Raw genomic sequence first — 21,847 nt, 5'->3', positions numbered from 1 at the left:
AGGCCAGCCGACATCTTTGGTGCCCTGTACAGCTTTTAAAATATTTTTGAGATAGGAGCTACCATTTAAAAACTGGGTAAGTTCACTTTTAAGAAAAATCCACATCTCCAACTTCCTGCAAAATCAGAGGAGAGGGTGGCAATACTGGGACTGTATCCTGCCTAGTAACAACTGGCTCAGTTTGAAGAGCTGCTGTCCCTCTATAAGGTCATTTCCCTTCAGGCCTAACATTTCCACTTTCTACTTGGCACCTATTGGGTAGGTGCTTCCTAAAAGGGGTGATTCTGCACTCCTTTACCCCCATCCCTGCCCCTACCTTCAGAGGGCATTTGGCAACCTATGTGGTCCGACTACATTGTTGGTTTTTACAACGGGGAGGAGGAAATGCTATTGTTCAGTGGTGGGCAGAGACCCAGGATGCTGCTAAACATCCTGCAATGCACAGGACAGCCTCATAACAGAGAATTACTTGCCTCCAAATGTCAATAGTGCTGGCACTGAAAAACCTTGTATTGGGAGCTGGCTACCAGGAATAAATGACTTCATCCCATCAACCAGATAGAAACTGAGAGATGTGAAGAATAAGAAATTCATACCTTGTTATAAGAACAGCAGTGTCATGGTGGATTCCACCTAGATTGTTCTTCAAATGCTGCCACTCGCAAAACTTTCTTAATGTTGTCTGGGCATTAAAAGATATGGAAGGTCCTTCCTAAATACAGAAAAAAATTATGGTTGGACCATTGTACCAATTAGATATGCCATTTTGGATACAGGTAGAAGAAAGAAGAAAAAAACTTTATTACCTGTTCATTATGAATCATAACTAAGTTCACAACAACAATATTAATTAAATTTCCAATACTGGGGTCTTTATAGATAGAGGCTACCTGCAACCGAGATAAATTTTTCAAAGTTAATTGTGAACTCTGTGTAAGCGATAAGCAATTCACTTCTTATGTGGGGCTCCACCTCTTTTTACAATTCATGCAACAAACATATGCATTTTCAAGTTTTGAATTTTCATTCAACAAACATTTATTAAAGTCTCTGTAAAATTATTCATTGATGGAAGTTCTAAATAATAATAAATTCTAACAAATTTAAATTTCTAAGTGCTTTCTTTGGAATTTGCATGGCCATGCAAATCAACAGTTCTCTGTGCCAAATACTGGATATTAATTTTTGATCAAGCTCCTTCATCTCAGTTGATGTCCCAGACTGCCAAATTATAAAATCTCACGTTGACCACATCTTTGCTAATTATGCTGTTCTTCATGTTTATCACCCATTTCTGTTCTCCACAACCTGGTAACCTTTTGTTTTCATCATTATTGTTAATTATGAGAGCTAACATTCATTGAATGCTTACTGTGGACTAGATCTTGCTGAAAACTATGTGTACACTTGCATTTAGTCTCATAGCAAAACTCTGGGCTAGGTATTACTCTAAACTCCGCTCAACAAATGAGGAAACTAAGGTTCGGAGAAATGAAGTAACTCATCCAAGACTATATACAGTGGCTAGTAGCAGAGCAAGAACTCTCAGCTTCCATCAGTTTGACCCAAAGTCCATGCTTGCAATTGAAATTCTTAGGATAGATCTGGATTTATGGGTTGAAATGCAGTTGAGCCCTAATGGGTCTGGCTCAGTTGGCTGGGTGTCATCCTGCAAGGCAAAAAGTCACTAGGTCTATTCCCAGTCAGGGCACATGCCTAGGTTGCAGGTTCAGTCCCTGGTTGGGTGTGTAGGAGAGGCGACTGATCAATGTTTCTCACATCGGTGTTTCTTTCCCTCTCTTTCTCCTTCCCTTCCCCTCTCTCTAAAAATACATAAAATCTTTTAAAAAAAGAAAAGAAAAGCAAAAAGAAAATGGAGTTGAGTCTGTGCAAGGTCTAATTAGGTTTTTCTCAGGACAGGAGAGTGCTGAGATACATGGGACTAAGTGTGGAAAAGGTGGGTAACAGGAGGGTGGAGGGGAGCAGGTAGGGATGTGGTGTGGGAAGCACAAGGGACTGGTTCACAGCAGTGAGGGGAAAGGCAAGAAGAACCACATGCCACAGAGATGGAAGAAGAAACTCTAAAGCAATGTTCCCAAACATGGTTGCTTTTCACATTCATTTGTGGAATATATTAAAAGTAGATTCCTGTTCAAATAAATTAGGGTTAATGCATTAAAAGGAATCTTATGCTGAGACTTAAAATGAATGAGGGCAAGATTATAGAGACTACTATAGAAAACAATCTCCAATATTTCAAGAGAAAAGTAATGTATAAAAGCATCTAGGACAATACTCCATTTCTGTTTGAAAAAAGTTTTATGTGCACACATATATGCTTAAGAAATGTCCAGAGCTGTGCTGTCCACTTGCCACATATGGTCACTGAGCACTTGAAATGTGGCTAGTCCACAAGGAGATGTGCTGTGAGTATAAAACATATTGGATTTTGAGGGCTTAGTATGAAAAAATAAAAATATCTCATTAATAATTTTTAAAGTAGTGTTTAGATATAAAATAAGATACATTATTAAAATTAATTTTACTTATTTGTTTTATTTCATGTGGCAATTAGAAAATTTAAAATTATATATGTGGCTATACTATGTCTCTATTGGACAGAGCTGTTTAGAAACATTTGCAAAAATACTTAATAGTGGTTGCTTCTGGGAAGGGACCTGGGAGCTTGAGTAGGGAAAGACACTTATTTTTCATTGATGGTCTTTTGTTATTTTGATTTTTGCAATCATGCGAATGTGTCGCTTTTTCTATTCAAAACGGGACTAGAAAGAGTAGAATGAGAGATTTCTAGGCCTCACGCCAGGGCTAATTAGAATCATGGCGAAGAGGCAGGCAGCTGTGCCTAAAAAGCTCCACAGGTGACTGATTCACAACCAGCATCTAGAAGTCTTACTGGAGATGTATACCTGGCTGTGCAAGTTCACATGTCAAAGAGAGCAGTGGTTTCAGGGAAGTGGACAAGCTGAAGGTCACATTAGTCTCCAAGGGCAAGTGACCTAACTCCTCTGAGGCTCAGTTTTCTCATCTGTAAAGTGGGAATGACAATCCTACCTAGCAGAGTTGTGCAGGGGATTAAAAATAATACCTTTTAAGTAAGAAGCACATTGTCTAACACACAATAAACACTTAATATTGATAACCATTATTATCATAAAACAGCAACCAATGAATAATCTTATGCTATTTCAGTCACTTGCCTGAATTGATGAAATGCCAGCCCTGAATGATCCTCCAGAGCACTGCGTGGAAACCCATTCCCCAATGGCATATTTAGGGACCTCATAAAGCACCTTCTTTTGAATGTACTTACAATTGACATTAAAGTTAAAACATAATGTTGAAGGTTTGCTCCATGGTATGAAACCATTTGTCGGTCTGCTACCACCATCACTTCTACAAACCGTGGCTGGGATAAAAAACGTTTTGTTCTTCTGTGGGTTCTTTCTCTTGTGCTGTCTGTCCTGTTAGCTTGGGTAGAAAGCACCTTTGTCGCTAAGCTGCTTTTGAATACTGCCACATCATCAGCCAGGCCACTTCTTCCTCCCCATGTCCTGGTTCTCCTTTTCCTCTTGTCTTCACTGTAACTATTTTTGTGTGCTGTAACAAATCAGATGGCATGCATTACACTTCAAGCCACATCTATTTTGTATTAAGAATTAAATTGGACACATCTTAAAATGATGTCTCTTAAGTCAAATTACATATAAAATCAAGTTCTACACACTGGACTCTATAGGTGAATCTCAATCTGCACTCTTATATCTAAATGACTAAGGACTTCAAATTAGCTTCCCTGAAAGTTTCCATAAATGCTCACTTAAGGTATTTAAAAAAAAATCAGGCCTGAGTTTAAGGAAAACAATTGCAAATGATTGTTTTCATTTGGTAACAAAAGTCTTGCTGGGTCTTAAGCAGTTTCTATTCATTGTTCTTTGCCATAGATATAGTAAGGGCCAATGGCAGCTAGAGAGCTCTAGAGAGTGGAAATGCAGATGCTTCATATATACCACTTTTGATATTCAATGAGATATGGTATAAAGAGATTGGAGAGTTGGGCAGGCTAATAGACAATACAAAGGAACTATAGAAAATGCATGACAAGGTAGGCATGGCATTTATTATTCTATTACTATATTTAATCATTATAATATGCAAAACTTAATAACAGACTCACCGCTATTCAATGCTTCTAGATTTTTTCTTTAACTTATATCAGCACTCAGTTAAGGAAGTAGATTAAAATCAGAGAGTATGAACAGATAGTTGGAACCATGATATATAACGACTGATTAGCTCTACTCATTTCCAACTCTCGCCTATCCCTCCAGAGTTCTACACAATCTTACTGTTCAAAGTACGGTCCCTGAACAGGAGCACTGGCAACTATTGGAAACTTATTAGAAATACAGACTCTTGACCCCACTCCAGAACTGATGAATCAGAATCTATAGTTTAACAAGATCTCCAGGTGATTCATATTCAAGTTAATGTTTTGAGAAGGACTAGCCTCAAATTTGGCTTCAAGCTTGTATTGCTGGTGAGAATATTCAATTTCAAAGCCATCAGTCACACAATAAACAGAATAAGCATAAAGTACCTGCCAAAATATGCTTTGAGCAATAATATAACTTAATCTTGCCTATCAGTTTATAAGTGTGCTTTAAAGTTTTAATGTGTGGGGGAAACTTCCATTTACCCTTTTAGATTCTTCTGCCTGGTTTAATAATTAAATCAACAGGACACACCTAACAAGAAAAAATAGGTAAATTCAGTTATATACATATATATGGGAACCCCACATACTTGAGACAGTCAGAAACCTACACATAACTTATAGGTTCAGATACAGAAAGATAGAATGAGATATACAGTATATGACATTTTGAGCTAAAGATGTGGTAAAGCGACTTGGGACTTCAGAGGGGAGAGAAATCATTCATGGGACAATAAGAAGAGCAGATATTAATTAGGTGTTTTCTCTGCCCTATACATAGATCATTAAAGTCATTCCTGGTGATAACTAATATGTGCAAGGTCCATAATTTAGATTTTTTAAGGGAGAGGTAAAGGCTTCTCGTGAGCCTCCAGGTTCTTTACTGCCTTCAGCTCAGAATAATTAAAGTGCCAAAGGGGCATATCCTGGGGAGGCCTGTTCTGAACCCTTCCAAGTGTCACTAGCTAGTAGTCTAAAACAGTCAACAGAATTGTACAACTAAGAAGTATACTTACCAAAGACACATGGGATAAAATTTATTACACCACTGGACATACACAATGACAACAAAAAGTTAAATTGTATAAGTGGTTTTGTATTTTAAAGGTGCAAATACAGTATTTGACCTTTCTAGCCTATTGTTAAAACCACCAATGTAGGCCAGGATGTGTATTTTGCCCAAATTGAGTATTTTAGCTGTTGTTAAAACAGTAAAATTAGTCCAAACTGTCAAATAAGCTGTCAGTGGTCCAGCTACAGATAATGTGATTAGCCCAAAGCCTGGTACACAGGATTCAACACTGCATTCTTTCTTCAACTCTCTTCTTTCAAGCATATTTGTTACAGAAACAGGAGAGTCCAAAAATCCCCGGAGTTTGTGGCTGGGGGATGGGGAGAAGGAAGCAGCTTTCAGAATGCCTCCACATGCCTGAGGCTGATGGCCGGTGTCTTTCATTATGTAAATTGCTTTAATGCATCCAAAATCTCAGGTGGATGGGAGGAGTCTTGAACCAGGTGATGGTGTGGAAAGCACACAGAGCCTACGTGGGGTTCTGTGAATGGTCAGAACTATTGGCAACACCCACTGCGTCAGAGGATACAGTCAGGGATATATAGGCAGCTGCGAACACTTTAGGGGGGGCACGCTCTGGGGCTGTCTCCCTCGCTGGTGAGTGTTCGCAGAGGTGCTCTGGAGAAGGAGAGGAGATCCACGCGGTTTACAGAAAGAAGACAGTTCGCAAGGAGGCTGAGAATCCAGGTGGTCCTGCATTCAGAGCTGGAGGGCACCACAGCACAGAAAGGACCTCGCCAATCAGATTGAGTGATTGGCAGCTGCTGGTAAAGCTGAACTGTGCCTAGGAAGTAGGGAAACGGTGTTTCTGACCCCCCCCCCAAACTGGTTAGGTTTGGTAGAGGGGAGGCAAGGATATGTGTAACTGTTAAATAAACAATTTTTCTTTTCACTCAAATATAATATTCAGAGTTGTAATTTTGGCGGCGGGCAATCGGACCCCTAACTAAAGAGCCCGTGGGTTTGTTTTCAATCGGAGCAGCCCAGGGGTTCTGTAACATATTCATATATGTACACTCACGCCCTATGGATAATTAGGCTGTCATCCCATTTTAAGTAATCAGATGATTATAGAATAGATACTAATCAAGCACTTGATATGTGTCAGACATTGAACTAGGCTCTTTCATGTATAACTCTCACAATTCCTCCCTGAGAAAACTAACCTCTAATTTACAGAGGAGGCAAATAAGTCTCAAAGAGGTTGAGCAACTTGTCTGAAGTCACATAGCAGGAAGTGGTAGCACAAGGAATCAGGCATGGATTTGCTACACACCTAACTAAATAGTGCTCTATTAGGCAAGATTTTTGAAAAGCTGGGAATTGAAATGGACTCATGGTTTGATTAACTGTTTCCAAATAGAACCCAAATTAAGAAAAAGAAAGTGTCTGATATATATTTTCACAAAGGCTAGTTTCTGACAACAGGTATATAAGAGGTGTTTTTAAATACATAAGAAAATATGTTACTTATTTTTTTAAAAATTAATAATTCCTGTTGAATATTTCCTGTAAATATTTTAACACAATTTATTATAATCAGAAACGTTTAGACTTTCTGATCCACTATCTGTGGTGGAATTGCCACAAAGATACAGGTTTTTGTGATACACCTCATGGGGAAGACCATCACTTTCAAGGCTGAACCCCCAGATATGATAGAAAATGTAAAGACCAAGATCCCAGATAAGGAAAGAATTCTTCCTGATCAGCAAAGACTTATATTTGCTGGCAAGCAACTGGAAGATGCACATATTTTGTCTGACTATAACATTCAAAAGGAATCCACTAGTCATCTTGCGTTGGGACTTTTTGATGGTGCTATGAAAAGGAAGAAGTCTTACACTACTTGCAAGAAGAATAAGCATATAAGAGAAAGAAGGTTAAGGTGGCTGTCTGAAATACTACAAAGTGGATGAGTTCTTTCTTTCCAATTTAGATGCCTTTTATTTCTCCACCTTGTCTGATTGCTATGGCTAGGACTTCCGGTACTATGTTGAATAAGAGAGGTGAAAATAGACATGCCTGTCTTAGTCCTGATCCTAAAGAGAATGCTTGTAGTTTTTGCCCATATTGAGTATGATGCTGGGTTTTTCATATATGGCCTTCTTTATATTTAGGTATGTTCCTTCTATTCCCACTTCACTGGCAGTTTTTATCATAAAAGATTCTGAATTTTATCAAATGCTTTTTCTGCATCTATTGATATGATCATGTGGTTTTTATCCTTCATTTTGTTTTTGTGGTGAGTCATATTTATTGATTTACAAATGTGCCAATCTTGTGTTTCCAGAATAAATCCCACTTGATCATGGCGTATGACACTTTTGATGTTTTGCAGTTCAGTTTACTAATATCTGGTGAGGACTTTAGCATCTATGTTCATCAGGAATGTTGGCCTATAATTTTGTTTTTCTGTAGTATCTTTATCTGGTTTTGGAATTAAAATAATGCTGGCCTTGTAAAATGAGCTTGGGAGCCAAAACACTAATTTGAAAGAACATAAGCACCCTACATTCACTGCAGTGTTATTTACAATCACTAAGATATGGAAGCAACACAAGCGTCCATCAGTAGATGAGTAGATAAAACAACTATGGAACTTTACGCAATGGAATACTACTTGGCTGTAAAAAAGAAAAAATTTACCTTTTGTGACAGTATGGGTGGACCTGGAGAACATTATTCTAATTGAAATAAGCCAGTCAGAGAAGAAAAATACCATATGATTTCAATCATATGTGGAATCTAATGAACAAACTGAACTAACAAACAAAATAAAGATAGACTCATAGAGAGCAGGCTGACAGCTATGGGGAGGCAGAGGTTAGTGGGTGGAGGGTCAAGCAAAAAGGAAAAAGGACTCATGGACAGAGTCAACAGTGTAGTGATTGTGAGAGGGAGGGGGTATAAGGGGAATAAATGGTAATGGAAAATATACAATAAAAAATTTTTTTTAAGTGAATGAGAATGGCAACCATCAATTGCCTTCATAGGGAGTGCCCTTCAGATGAATGTGATGCTGGAGTTTTTCTGGCCAGCCACTTTGACAGACATTATTATGGCAAATGTCTGACTTATTGTTACAACAACCAGAAGACAACTCATTATATATGGATTAACAACAGACATGAACTAAAAAAAAGGTTTAATACAATTTATTATAATCAGTAAAGTTTTAAATGTTTAAAATCTCTCCTTTCTATTCTCTATTTCATTAACTTCTGTTCTAATCTTTATTGTTTTCTTCTTTATGCTTGCTTTAGGTTTAGTTTTCTTTTCCCAGTATCTTCAAGTAGAAGGTTAGATTGTTGATTTGAGATATTGTTCTTTCCTAATAGAGGCATCTATACCACAATTTTTCCTCTAAGCACTGCTTTTGCTGCATTCTATAAGCTCATTTTCATTCATCTCGAAGTATTTTATGACTTTTTTGATCTATTATTTAGAAGTGCGATGTTTACTCTCCACATATTTTTAGTTTTCCAGGTTTTTTACTCCTGTTATTGATTTCTAATTTCATTCCACTTTGGTCAAAGAAGATACTATGTATTACTTATATCCTTTTTTATTTATTGAGGTTTTTTTATGACCTGGCATATAATCTATTCTAGAGGATGTGCCACATGTACTTCAGAAGAATGTGTATTCTGCTGCCACTGGGTACAGTGTTCTAAGATATCTGGTAGTGTAGTGGGATTATAGTATTCTTCAAGTTTACTGTTTCCTTGTTGACCTTCTGTTCTATCCATCATTGAATACAGAGTACTGAAGCTTCCAACCATTATTATTAAATCGTCAGTTTCTCCTTTTCTTTCTGTCAGTTTTTGCTTCATGTATTTTGGTACTTAATGCTGAGGTGCATATATGTTTATAATTGTTAAATCATCCTGATGAATTGACGCTTTTTTAGTGTAAACCCTTTGATAAACTTTACCCTATCAATAAAGTGAAAAAAGCCAGTCAAAAAGACCACCTACTACATGATTGCAATCATATGAATTATCCAGAATAGAGAAATCTATAGAGACAAAAAGTAGATTAGTTGTTCAGGGATGGAGATGGAGTAGGAACACAGAGGAATTGATAGCTAAAGGGTACCGGGTTTCTTTTTCAAGTGATAAAAAATGTTCTAAAATCAACTCTGATATTGTTGCACATACCTAAAACCCCCTGAATTGGACACTTTAAATGAATGAATGGTAAGATATGTGAATTATATTTCAATAAAGCTGTTTTAAAAAGACTATATGTCACTTATGTCTCCTGTAAATATTTTGATTTATCAATTACTTAAAGGAAAGTATACCTACAGTGAGGAAAACACTCAAGAGACACTGCAAAATTCACTCTTTCTGACCATTAAGAGGAAAAATTGTAGTCTCAGAGAATCATCATGGGGTATTTGGGCATGGGAAAACCAGAGGATGATTTTAAGGCCCTAACTGGAAACAAGGAACACTTACTTAAATAGCAAAGTTGAAAAAAATTGATGTATTAACCTCTAAAGGCTACAATTTCTATCAGAGAATGACCCATGTAAATTCTAACATACTTGGAAGACATTTCATTCATAGGTGACCTGTGGCATGAAAATGCAGGAATAAAATTACTTCTACAGAATAGAAAATATCTTCTTCTAATACATAACATTTCCTTATCTTTTACCCATCTGTCTTTTTATCCTAGTGAGGTAGAATCAGATTTATTGACCTAATTAGCCCAAGTTATTTCTAGCACATTAATCATTTCAGCAAGCAATTTTGAATTTAGCATTAAAAATAGTATGAGCTTTAAAGATTGAAATATTCACTATGACTACAAAAACTTTTTTCTACTGAGAATTGAAAAAAATAGACATTATAACTTGTATATCTATCTAGTCAACTCTCTTGCCTGTGAACAGCGTATGATTTCTACGAACTGACATGCATTGATAGGATAAAAAAAAGTCACCCATATTTTTCTTTACTGATCTTTGTAGCATAATGAAATTGTTGCTCATGTTTCATATTTGCAATGGTCTACATCATGAAATTGTTAAAGAAAAGAATTATAAAAGATGATTTATTTCTGAGTGGTACATTTGAACTTCAAGAAGAGGCATGAAAATGACTGCAGCCACTGTGGAAAACAATTTGGCAGTTTCTCAAAGTATTAAACATAGTTACCATCTGACCCAGGATGGGCTACATTATGAAATTTCATCCTTGTGAAAAGCACAGTACAAATGGTCTGTGTATTTTTTTATTTTCCTTTTCCACTCATGTATTATCATTTTTATTGAGATATAATTTACATACTACAAAATCTACACTTTCCAGGTATACAATCAGTATTTTTAGTGTCTTCATGGAGCTGTGAACTAATCATAATTATCCAATTTTAGAATATTTTCATTGTCCAAAAAAGAAACCCTGTACCCATTAGCAGTCACTCCCCATTTCCACTCTAGCCCCAGCATCTAAGCTAGTTTTGTATCTGTGGATTTCCTATTCTGGCAATTCATACAAATGGAGTCATACAATATGAGCTTTCTATGTCTGGTTTCTCTCACTTGGCATATTTTCAAGATTCATCCATGTTGTAGCATGTATCACTACCCCATTACTTTCTATTGCCAAAAAATATTCTGCTGTATAGCCATATCACATTTTGTTTATCCATTCATCAATTGGTGATCATTTGAGTCCAACAACTCAATTAAATAATGCTTTTATGAACATGTGTGTGCAAGCTTTTGTGTGGCCATGTTTACATTTCTCTTGGGTAGTTCTACCTAAAAGTAGAACTCCTGGGTCATATGATAACTCTATGTTTAATGTTTGAGAAACTGCCAAATTGTTTTCCACAGTGGCTGCAGTCATTTTCATGCCTCTTCTTGAAGTTCAAATGTGCCACTCAGAAATAGGAAATCATTTTTTATGGTTCTTTTCTTTAAGAATTCCTCAATAATTAATTTTTTTTACTTAACTAAATAGCTTGTGAGCAACCTGGACTAGTTCATATCTTAAAATAGCAAGTTGAACCAATGAAGACATACAGATGGCAAATAAACATAAAAATGTGCTCCACATCATGTATCATCAAGGAAATACAAATTAAAACAATGAGATACCATTACACACTGATTAGAATGACCAAAATCCAGAACAAATGCTGAAGAGGATATGGAGCAAGAGGAATGCAAATGGTACAACCACTTTGGAAGATAGGTTAGGTGTTTCTTACAGAACTAAACATACTCTTAATGTATAATCTGGCAATTATGCTCCTCGATATTTACTCAAAGAAACTGAGAATTTATGTTCACTAACAACTTATGCACGGGTGTTTTGGTAGCTTTATTTATAATTGTTAAAAGTTGGAAGCAACCAAAATGTCTTTCAGTAGGTGAATGGATAAATAAACTCTGATACACGCAGACAATGGAATATTATTCAGCACTAAAAAAAAAAGAGCTATCAAGCCATGATAGGATCTAGAGGAAAGTTACATGCATTTTACTAAGCAAAAGAAGCCACTCTGGAAAGGCCATATATCAGGTGGCATTCTGGAAAAGGCAAAGCTATGAAGACAGTAAAAGATCAGTGATTGCCAGGGATTGGGGCCAGGAAGGGATATATAAGCAGAGCATTCACAGGTTTTTTAGGGCACTTAAAAATCCTCTGTGTGATACCACAATGATAGATACATGTCATTAAACATTTGTTAAAGCCCACAGAATGTACAACACCAAAAGGGAATCGTAAGTAAATTACAGACTTTGGGTAATTATCATGCATCAATATAGGTTCATCAGTTGCAACAACTGCACCACTCTGGTGAAGGATATCGATAGTTGGGGAGACTGCATGTGTGGAGACATGGGATATATATGCCAAATTTATGTACCTTCATTTCAATTTTTCTGTGAACCTAAAACTGCTCTAAAAAAATGAAACAATAAAAAAAAAATAGCATGAGATACCTCCAAAAATAAAATGAACATTTGCATGATTTTGCAATCTGAACTCTCACATGCACATGTAAACAAAATTTAGGCATGTTAAAAAGCTCTAGTTGGCAGTCCCGTGCGTCCTAATGACAAGTCACAGGCACTGCAGTTGTTACATTTTATTCCAAGAATGTGAGTTGATGGTGACTTTCACGACTCTTTTAGCTTTGGTGACTATGAGGGGAAATGGTGATGCTTACATCACCACAGCCAGCGTTCTCAGATCTCCTGTTCCAGTGGGAGCAAGCTTCAAGTTCTATTTGATCTTGGGCAAGTAAGTGACTCTAGCTTGCCCTCCCTCCTCCCCCACTAGATGAGTAAGAACAGTACCTGTTTCATAAAGTTGCTTTAAGAAACTTTTGGAGATCATGAATCTGAAGTGTCTACCACATAGGAAGAAATCAATAAGTATTGTAATTTTTATTATTTTTAGTAGTCATAAAGTCATAAAATAAGTTAGAACTAAAAGAAACTACTTATGGGGGAGTGACTAACCATTAAAAACAATTTTCTGGCTTACAATAACAATTTCCAAGATAGAAGCTGTTTATATCCTAAAATAATCTTTTCTAAGTCGCTTTTCTGGGTCCCACTTTTCTGAGCTCTTAAATGGGCAAAAAAATACCTGCTTCCATCTTGACACTATTTTGAGAATGAAATGAGAAAGTATATGAGAAAATCCTTTGTTAAATTATAAATTGACTTTAAAAATTACTTCTTGAGAACATATTTTGTGAAAGGCACTGAGCTAGATAGGCTGAACAGAACAACAACAAAACAAATATAAAACTTGGGGCAATCCTTAAAAAAACTATTATAAAAATTTAAGAAGATATCGTTATTTAAAAACTTCACAGCCAAAAACTTTAACATTTGCTTACTTATTGGTAACATGTTTTAAAAGAGCTTCGCTTTCACACTGCCACACAACAAAACGAATATTACATTACTAAATAACTGGAATCATTTAGAAAATAACATGCAGGCCTAGCTTATTTGGCAGTTACTCATTGAGTGTTTCCCACCATCTGCAGTTGGACTGAGAAGATTTGAGTGCTAACATTAATAGCTGAGAAGTTAATTATTGCCCTCTATTTTTATAAGGTTTATCAAAATTTAACTGAACTTCCTATGGCGCTGAGCCACCTGGGTGGGACCTCATGGTCTAAGTGGGCAGGGCAATCCCATCCTGGGAACACAGGGAGGACAGCAACAAGTTTCCTTTCTGCTCCACCTGGGCTTGACAGCCAAGAGGAAGCTGGACAGGAAGCATTAGCAGTTTTGTCTTTGCCACTGGAGCTGACCAGCCCTGGCTCATGGTCCTGCCTTTTCTGCCTCTAGCTGCCCTTACTGGCACTAAGCCTCAGTTTCTTCATTTGTGAAAGGAGGATAATAACAGTGAATACCCAAAAGGCTAACTGGACCATGAAAAGAGAGAGCACATAAAGCACCCCTAGAGCAGTGTGTGACACACAGAGAGGAGCCATTAAATATTTCACATGATAAAAATTACTAGCTGTTACTGCTTTACTAGTAGCATGCAAAATACCCTCTCTTCATAAGTTAGTATGCTGACATTAGTTTCTCAAACAAAACAATTTTATTTTAGAAGGAACCTTTTACAGAAAAAGAGAGAGGAAAAAAGGAAGGGAGGATGACAGGGAAAGATGGAGAGAGGGAGGGAGGGAAGGAGGAACTAAAAGCAGAAAAGCCTAGTCCCTGTCCCAATAGAACTTTGAATCTAGGCAATACCTCAAGGGGATTGATAGTGAGAAGACATAGGCTGAGATGTAATCAGATATAAACAAATGCAAACACTTGCATCTCTCAACTGGCTCCAAGGGCTAATACACAGGGAACAAGAGTGGAAGCCAAGGCACTTCCTGTCCTTTTGTCCTAGTTAGATCTAAGATCTGTGCTTTGTGCTTATGTCCAGAGAGTTACTCAAGGAAGCCTTCAGCACAGGACAGGAGAAACAAACATCAGTGGAAGGTGGATGAACAAGCACAATCTGGGGAAAAAGGTGAAACAGAAAAACAAAAATAGCCATAAAACCAATGAATGTTCTAATAATACAGAACAAAATGTTTCCAGAAACTGGGTAGGGAAGGTGCTGAGTGGGGGTGGGGGCCGCTGCCCTGTGTTTATAAAGCTTTAAAGGGCATGAATGTAAATTACCAAGGTTTAATTTTTTTTAAAAGGGTCCTCAATTTCCTAGCTTTAAAAACAAGAGCAAATCCCTGGCTACTCACTAGATCCAGCCTCCAAACCCATCACTCTCTTTGAGGTCACAGGAAGGGGTGTGGGGGTAGAGTGTTCCGTGTCTGGTGCTCCATGCTCAGTACTTTTGAAATGTGTTCAAAGGGAAGTGGAGGAAGAGATAATATTGCTAAGCCTTCTTTCAGGCTGGCCAGATCCTTTATGTACAATGTTTCCCTGTGAGTGGTTTACGGAACATTAGTCCCAAAAGATATTTCCAAAAACAAATCATGTAGGTTTGCAAAAACACTTTAACAGCATTCGCATCTGGGACACATTCCAGGCACATTAGTAATTTAAATGTTCTGAGAAGTCTTGTAGCAAAGAAGGTAGTTTACATTGGTTTAATCATGCAACTGGGAAACATAGGAGACTGAGCCATTCCTGGAAATAGAACTGGATGGAGAGGAGAATATTGATGGGATTCTCAGGGAAGAAGCCAACTGAGAAATTTCTTACAGTTCAAGGGGCTGTGGTAGGTGCGAGGCATGTCTGAGGGTCCAGCTACCTGGGCAATTAAGTTTGCTGACTCAGGTTTGCAAGCTGGGGCACTACCCCAAAGGCCCTCTGCACCCCTTCATTCATCATCCTGCCACTCCTTCAACTAAATGCAGTGATGCTGCTGCTGACTGTTACAATAATAACAGCTAAGTGTTGTTGAGAGCTTTCCTCCGTGTCTTGCACTCTTCTAAGCACTATGTATGGATTAATCTGTTTATTCATCACAGCAATTAGATATGTTAGAGACATGTTATTTTCTAAGTGATTCCAGTTACTTAGTAATGAAATATGCATTTTTGTTGTTGTTGTGTGGCAACATGAAAGCGAAGCTCACTTAAAACATTTTACCAATAAGTAAGCAAATCTCCCCATTTCACACATGAAGAAATTTAGGCACACTTGAAATAACTTGAGAAAATATTTAAATAATATCTATTTGAAGTAGTATAAAATACTTAACATATCTAAGCCTATATTTTACTATGAGACTGTTTGATTTTGCTATTAATATCCTGCAAAATACTCTTTGGGAAATGTTGGTTTTGACTCATTCCATCTCTCAGCAATAAGGGGAGATAGGCCTTTCTGGCTGGTGGGGTGCCAGCTGCCCACAGCCACCCCGTACTGTCTGTGGTCCCTCTGTGACAAGGCTTGGGGTCTTCTAGGCCAGCACTCTCCAGCAAAAATAAAATGTCAGCTACACATGGAAGTTAAGAATGTCTAGCAGCCACATTTAAAAATAAAGTTGAAAGAAACAGGTGAAATGAATTTTAATAATATACTATTCTATTTAACCCACTATATCCAACATATTGTTATTTCAACATGTGGCACTGGCCACATTTTAAGGGCTCAGGCATCATGTGAGGCTACTGGCTGACCTATAGAATGGTGCATTCCAGACAGTGAGTGTTTGCAGAGTGAATACTGAGGCAGTGTGATATGCTAGATTAGAGACTGGGCCTGGGAGTCAGAGAGACCTGTGTTCAAATCCCAGCTGCTCCACGTTCAATCTGTGTGACCTTGGCAAGTTACCTAAGCCCTCTGTGCCTCTATTTCCTCCCTAATAGGGGAGTTGAATGTCTTAAATCACAGAAAGTGCTAAAATAGGGCCTGAGGGATAAGAGACACTCCAGGGTGTTGGCTGTGGTGACTCATTCCTGAGGGTGAGCACCCTTTTAAGGCTGTTGGAATGGAGTGGATCCAGGGCTTCCTGCTATCTGACAGCAGCTCCTAGGTGGCCCCAAGGCGTGTGGTGGGTCTAGGTAACACTCCCTTATCAGAGATTAAAGAGCAGTTGGGCAGAATCTCTTTAAAAAGGCTTCTAAGCAACTCCTGGAGAGCATATCTCCCACATTCCTTTGATACACAAGTCTCCCAGCTCACACAGGACTGAGGACAAGTTTATGCACCACAGCCTGCAGTACAAACGCCTTCTCGTCTGGTGTCCATATTCCAGCGACCATGGCAACAAGTGGTTGCGGGGGGTCCGCTTTATGCTGATCACAGTGCAACTCACTCACAGGAACCCTCCCAACCCACAGGCCACCTTCCCACAGCACCTGGCCCAGCTCACATATGTAGGTGCTATAAATTCAGCTCTTGCTGTGACTACTTAATTCCTTAAATCAATTAAAAGCTTAATATCCTTCTCCATAGCCTTAAAATAACTTAAATGATCTCAACGCTTTATTCTTAATTGTTCTTACACTTAAACCCAGTGGCACTTCCAACACCTCATTTGAGTCGCACTTTTGAACATTCTCTTTCTAGGCACAGAAAGTTCTCTCTCAAGTCCCTCAGTATGAAAAATATACGAGTTCTTATTTTTCATAAGATGAAAGTGAATAATGCTGAAAAATGAAGTCCTAAGATTCAAAAGGAGCAAAGCCCAAGAGTCTCTTCTCTTGGTCACTGTCACTCTTAGAGCGGGTTCAGAAGAAGTAACCAAACAGTATAAAGGGTGAGCAGAGAGGAGACAGTATAACCCCAACAGAGAGACTAACACAGAAGAAGTCAGCTGTAGCTGATGTTAAATAATATCACGGGAAGCACAATGTACACATCTCCACTACTTACTGTGAAGGGTTTTTTTGGACCTGCTATAACAGATAAGAATTTCTGAAAACCACTTCCATTCTCCCTAATCTGACTTGTTACAATGGAATAGTATCAAATGTGAGGATTAGGAAACCTTTGGAGAAACTCTTGTATTGCCAACAAGGCACAGAATAGGAACTTCTGGAAAATAATGGAACTGTGTTTCCCACTCCTCTTTCCCCAGGAGCATGTGGTCAGAGAGAGCTCATTTCACATCACCAACCCTTCTCTGTCTCACTGTCCTCTGGCTCTCTCTCTCTCTCTCTCTCTCTCTCTCTCTCTCTCTCTCTCTCTCTCTCTCTCTCTCTCTCTCATGTGTGCTATGTTGAAAAGAACATAGTTGTATTCTTAGGTATCCAAAGCTTCCTTTGTAACTGTTTCACTTATGAGTCAAGAGAACACATTCTCCTCATAAAGTACACTGGCTTTAAAATGGAAGTCGTCTGTGTATACTAATTAGAAATAAAAACAACAATAGCGTGCCTTTTGTGTTGGCATAGACACTGGCTTTAAAGAGCAAGTTCAAAATAAGTCTTTGCTAGTCCATTTCTCTTCACTGGTGTCTCAAACAAATTCTGTACCGAACTCTGCGCTGTGCTTTCCTGCAGTGTAGTCCTGAGACAGCATGATGTCTATGATGCATGAAATGTTTGCAATAAAATAAGGAGGCCAAGCCCTGGCTGCTGTGGCTCAGTGGATTGAGCGTCGGCCTGCGAGCCAAGAGTCACTGGTTTGATTCCCAGTCAGGGCACATGACTAGGTTGCATGTCAGGTCCCCAGTTGGGGACGTGAGTGAGAGGCAACCAAACAGTGATGTTTCTCTCCCTCTCTTTCTCCTTTCCTCTTTCTCTAAAAATAAATAAGTAAACGAATAAATAATTTTTAAAAAAGACAAAAAATTAGTTAAAAAAAATAAATAAGGAGGCCATGCATGCAATAAGTATCTGCAAATGAAGACAATGAAAAAGAGAAGCCACAGATAGGCAACTACATAACTGATAAAGGGCTTATATCCAGAATATATAAGGAAATCTCAAACTTCAATAGTAAGAAAACATTTCAGTTTTTTTTTAAATGGGCAAAAGATTTGAAACTCACGCTTAACCAAAGAAGATAAGTGTATAGCAGATAAGCACAGGAAGAGATGCTAAGTTATGAGGGAGTGCAAATTAAAGCTATGACGAGATACCACTGTTAGAATAGCTAAAATTAAAAAAAAAAAACAAAAAAAAAAAACAAAATATTGGCAATAACAAGTGCTAACAAGGATGCAGTAAAAATGAAACTTCTATACCCTGCTGGTGGGACTGCAAAATGCTACAGTCATTTGGAAAATAGATGGCTGTATCTTACAAAGTTAAAGATATTCTTACCATATAACCCAGCAGTCTCCCACCTAAGTATTTGCCCAAATGAAATGAAAATATATGTCCACCCAAAACCTGTTTGCACACATTTATAGTGGCTTTATTTGTAATTGTCAAAGGAATTACTCAATATCTTGACTGTGATGATGGTTACGTGACTATACGCATTTGTTAAAATGTGCAGAGCTGTACTCTAGAAAGGATGACTTATAACTTAATAGAAAAATGGAAAGAAAACACTAGGAAGTATAAAAGATTTGTAAAAAACAACAAAAAGCAAACAAAACTTGTAACAGAAAAATACTGAGGCCAATCACACCAACTTCAAGTTTTTCCATACACCGCAGGCCAACTGCATTTTCAACACCCTACTCTAATTCTAATGTCATATGAGAGATGGGAATCAATAAAAGAAGGAGTATTTTGCTAACATTTGCCTTCCATTTGATTCCTTTCCTTCTCATCAAAGCCCACCACCCACATGTATACAAACCATCACATCTTGTATTTCTTCATGTTCCTTTTGTGATACTCAGAATGCTTCCCATTGATTAATGATTTTCAGTTGTATAGAGGATCCATGAAGAAGTCTGGCCCAGACATAAGCAGACTTTGGTTATTCATAAATGGCTACAATAATGATTTTGTGATAATCTGATTATTATTAAGAAACCTAACTTTGGCAGATACAAAGTTTAAATATTTAAACCTCAACTGCATGGTAAAAGAGCACTTGATTAAATGAGTGGGTTTATTTCTTCAGATGAAGAGCACCAAGAGATTCTACAATACAATATTCCCTCACTTATCGCAGGTATTACATTCTAGACCCCCACCCCCCGCGAAGTAGGAACCTTACATTTATTCTACACTCTTAAACCTACGTAACTTTAACAACATACATATACAGTACCACAAAATCCTGTGATATAGCGAAAAATCTGTGATAAATAATTAAATATAATATTTTTTAAAATTCCGTGATACAGTGAGGTCACCATAAGTGAACTGCGATACAGAGAGGGACTACTGTATCTTACCTCAAAAAGACAGCTCTCTTAGGTAAAGGGTCTGAGGGCCTTCAAATTTACCCCAAACACTCCCTGACCACTTAGCCCTCTGCCCCAGCCTTCTGTCATTTCTTGCATGCCTTCTTTACAGGGGATGTGCATCTTAACCTATTTCAAGGGTTACCAGGAAGATGAACAAATTAGCAAGTACCCTTTTTCCTTAGCAGACAATGGGTTTCTGAAGCAAAGTGATATGAACAACCAAGATTTGATGATAGGTGACAGAGAAAGGCCCTGATTTGGGACTGCAGGTGAGGCAGGCAGTCCTCAGGTTGTCTCTGGATTGAGTAGTTATCAAAAGGGCTGGTGGAAGGGGCAGGAAAATACTTCACACACAAGGAGCCCTGATTTCAGGTCCAAAGCTAACCTGCCACTTTCCATTCCCAACTGCAAACTCTCAGATTCTGGGCTTCAAAACACAAGGGAGTGAAATACTTGAATGGTAGATAAGGTCATCTCAGCAAATACTATAAGGTGAGGATCCTTCTTCTGGAAGATTTAAAAAAAGGGGTGGGGCGGCTATCAATGTTCTCTGTACAACGCGTCAAAAAGATCACCTACTCACATTGCCTTCGATGCTCAGTGGAATAATTCTGGTAAGTGGCTCATTCCCCAGGGCTATGTTGTTACATTCTAGGTACCTGCTATGGGTTTGGGGTCTGATTCTGCTCATCCAAATTGTTGCAAATGCAGCCTGACCTTATGATGATTAAGGTGAATCAAAGAGCAAAAATAATTAGAAAAAAAAGGGGGGGGGCATGGGAGCAAAACTAAAACTGAAACAAAAACAGCAATTTTAACAACAACAATGACAACAAGTGAAGTTACTTAAAAGACAACCAATTGCCATGTGTGGAACTTATTTAGATCACAGTCTAAGCAAAACGACTATAAAAAGCATTTTGGGGACAATTAGAAATTTTAATATAGATACTCTTTAGGTGATTAAGGAGAAATTATTGTTGATTTTGATCACCATCATAAATAATGTTACAGTTACATAAGAAAATATCTTCACTTTCTAGATAGGTATATAGAGTATTTAGAGAGGAAATGTCATGATAACTGAGTTTAGTTTTAAAATACTCTAGCAAAAAGGAAAATGAAGCAGCAAATGTGGAAAATTCTTTGTCATTGTTAAATGTAGGTGGTGTGTTTATTTTACTATTGCTTCTACTTCTTAAAATACTTTTTAAAAAACAAGATGAAAAGTTAAAAAAAAAAAACCATAGAAACAAACAAACAAAAACCCTAATGAATAAATGAGAACAAATGAAAGAAGAAACCATTCCTGTAGCAGAAGTTTCTTTTTTACTATCTTTTACTTTGTTGGAATATTGCACTACAGATTTCAATGTTAAAAAAAACCAATGTTTTTATATAAATGCCACAAAGAAGATAAAGCTGAAGAAACAAGCTCAAAAATTCAGTTATTTAAAACAGTAATTTTCTGATAATTTACAAAGGATTTTAGAGGTCATTGCTTATACTTAACTTTATTAATCATAAAGCCCTTGAGAAATATAAAGCAGATAAAAAGGTATAAAGACTGATGAGGAACAAAAAGGAGTAAGTGAAAGGAAATTAAGTCAAAACAATAAACCCCAAAAGACAGGAACAATCTTTAAAGGTCAAATCAGTCCTGGTTCACTGACCTCCCTGAGTTCAGTTTCTCATTTGTAAAATGGGAGCACCTGGAGCATCTTCCTCCCAGTGAGCTGTTTCTAGGAGTGAATGAAATAATCCATAGTGTGCTTGTACATTGACCAACACATGGCTCCTCATATGTTGCCTATCCTTGTGTTCACAGGTTTTTCGAAAGGTTGAGGGGAAGGATATGAGGGTACGAACATGTATGGGAAAATGGAGGGAGGCTGGCTTCTCACAGAAATCACTAATTAGCCAACAACAACTGACCTACTGGGGCGCAGAAGGACCATGAGGTCAGCCAAAGCTTCTCTTACTGCCTGGAACCCTTGAGCTGTCCCAGAATTGTTTACTTAAAGCCCCCTCAGAGGTCTGCTCCTTAGCTCTGTCTCTCACTCCATTTGGGCCCAACTTTTGGGACAGTTAATCTAATCAGCTAATCTATGCTAAATTATTAATGGAATTGCAGGGTTAATGTGTAACAAGTATTCACTCCAACAGAGGCCTGCTGGAGACACAAGGCTGCAGTGAGTCATTAGTCTTGGGTGGGAATTCCAGGCACCAGGCCTCCTCAAATCAAATCAAATTCTTGGAAGGCAT

At 37.8% G+C, this 21,847-nt stretch overlaps 1 protein-coding gene and 1 pseudogene across 1 annotated transcript in view; one reads left to right on the top strand and one right to left on the bottom strand.

Annotated features, from left to right (window-relative positions):
* Positions 1-21,847, bottom strand: part of ADAMTS9 (ADAM metallopeptidase with thrombospondin type 1 motif 9) — a 184,945-nt gene that overhangs the window by 150,713 nt on the left and 12,385 nt on the right. Inside the window, exons 4-6 of the mRNA XM_090283884.1 lie at positions 3,332-3,618; positions 807-890; positions 597-712 (exon numbers count right to left, since the gene is read on the bottom strand). Of these exons, the coding sequence (XP_090140010.1) occupies positions 597-712; positions 807-890; positions 3,332-3,618 (487 nt within the window). The remainder of the gene's footprint in view (positions 1-596; positions 713-806; positions 891-3,331; positions 3,619-21,847) is intronic.
* LOC150004739 (ubiquitin-ribosomal protein eS31 fusion protein pseudogene) lies at positions 4,112-8,382 on the top strand (annotated as a pseudogene).

The sequence above is a fragment of the Furipterus horrens genome, unplaced genomic scaffold (assembly GCF_987537825.1).
Source record: "Furipterus horrens unplaced genomic scaffold, mFurHor1.1.pri manual_scaffold_7, whole genome shotgun sequence".
Lineage (NCBI taxonomy): Eukaryota > Metazoa > Chordata > Mammalia > Chiroptera > Furipteridae > Furipterus > Furipterus horrens.
The sequence above is the reverse complement of the archived record's forward strand: the minus strand, read 5'-3'. Positions and strand labels throughout refer to the sequence as shown.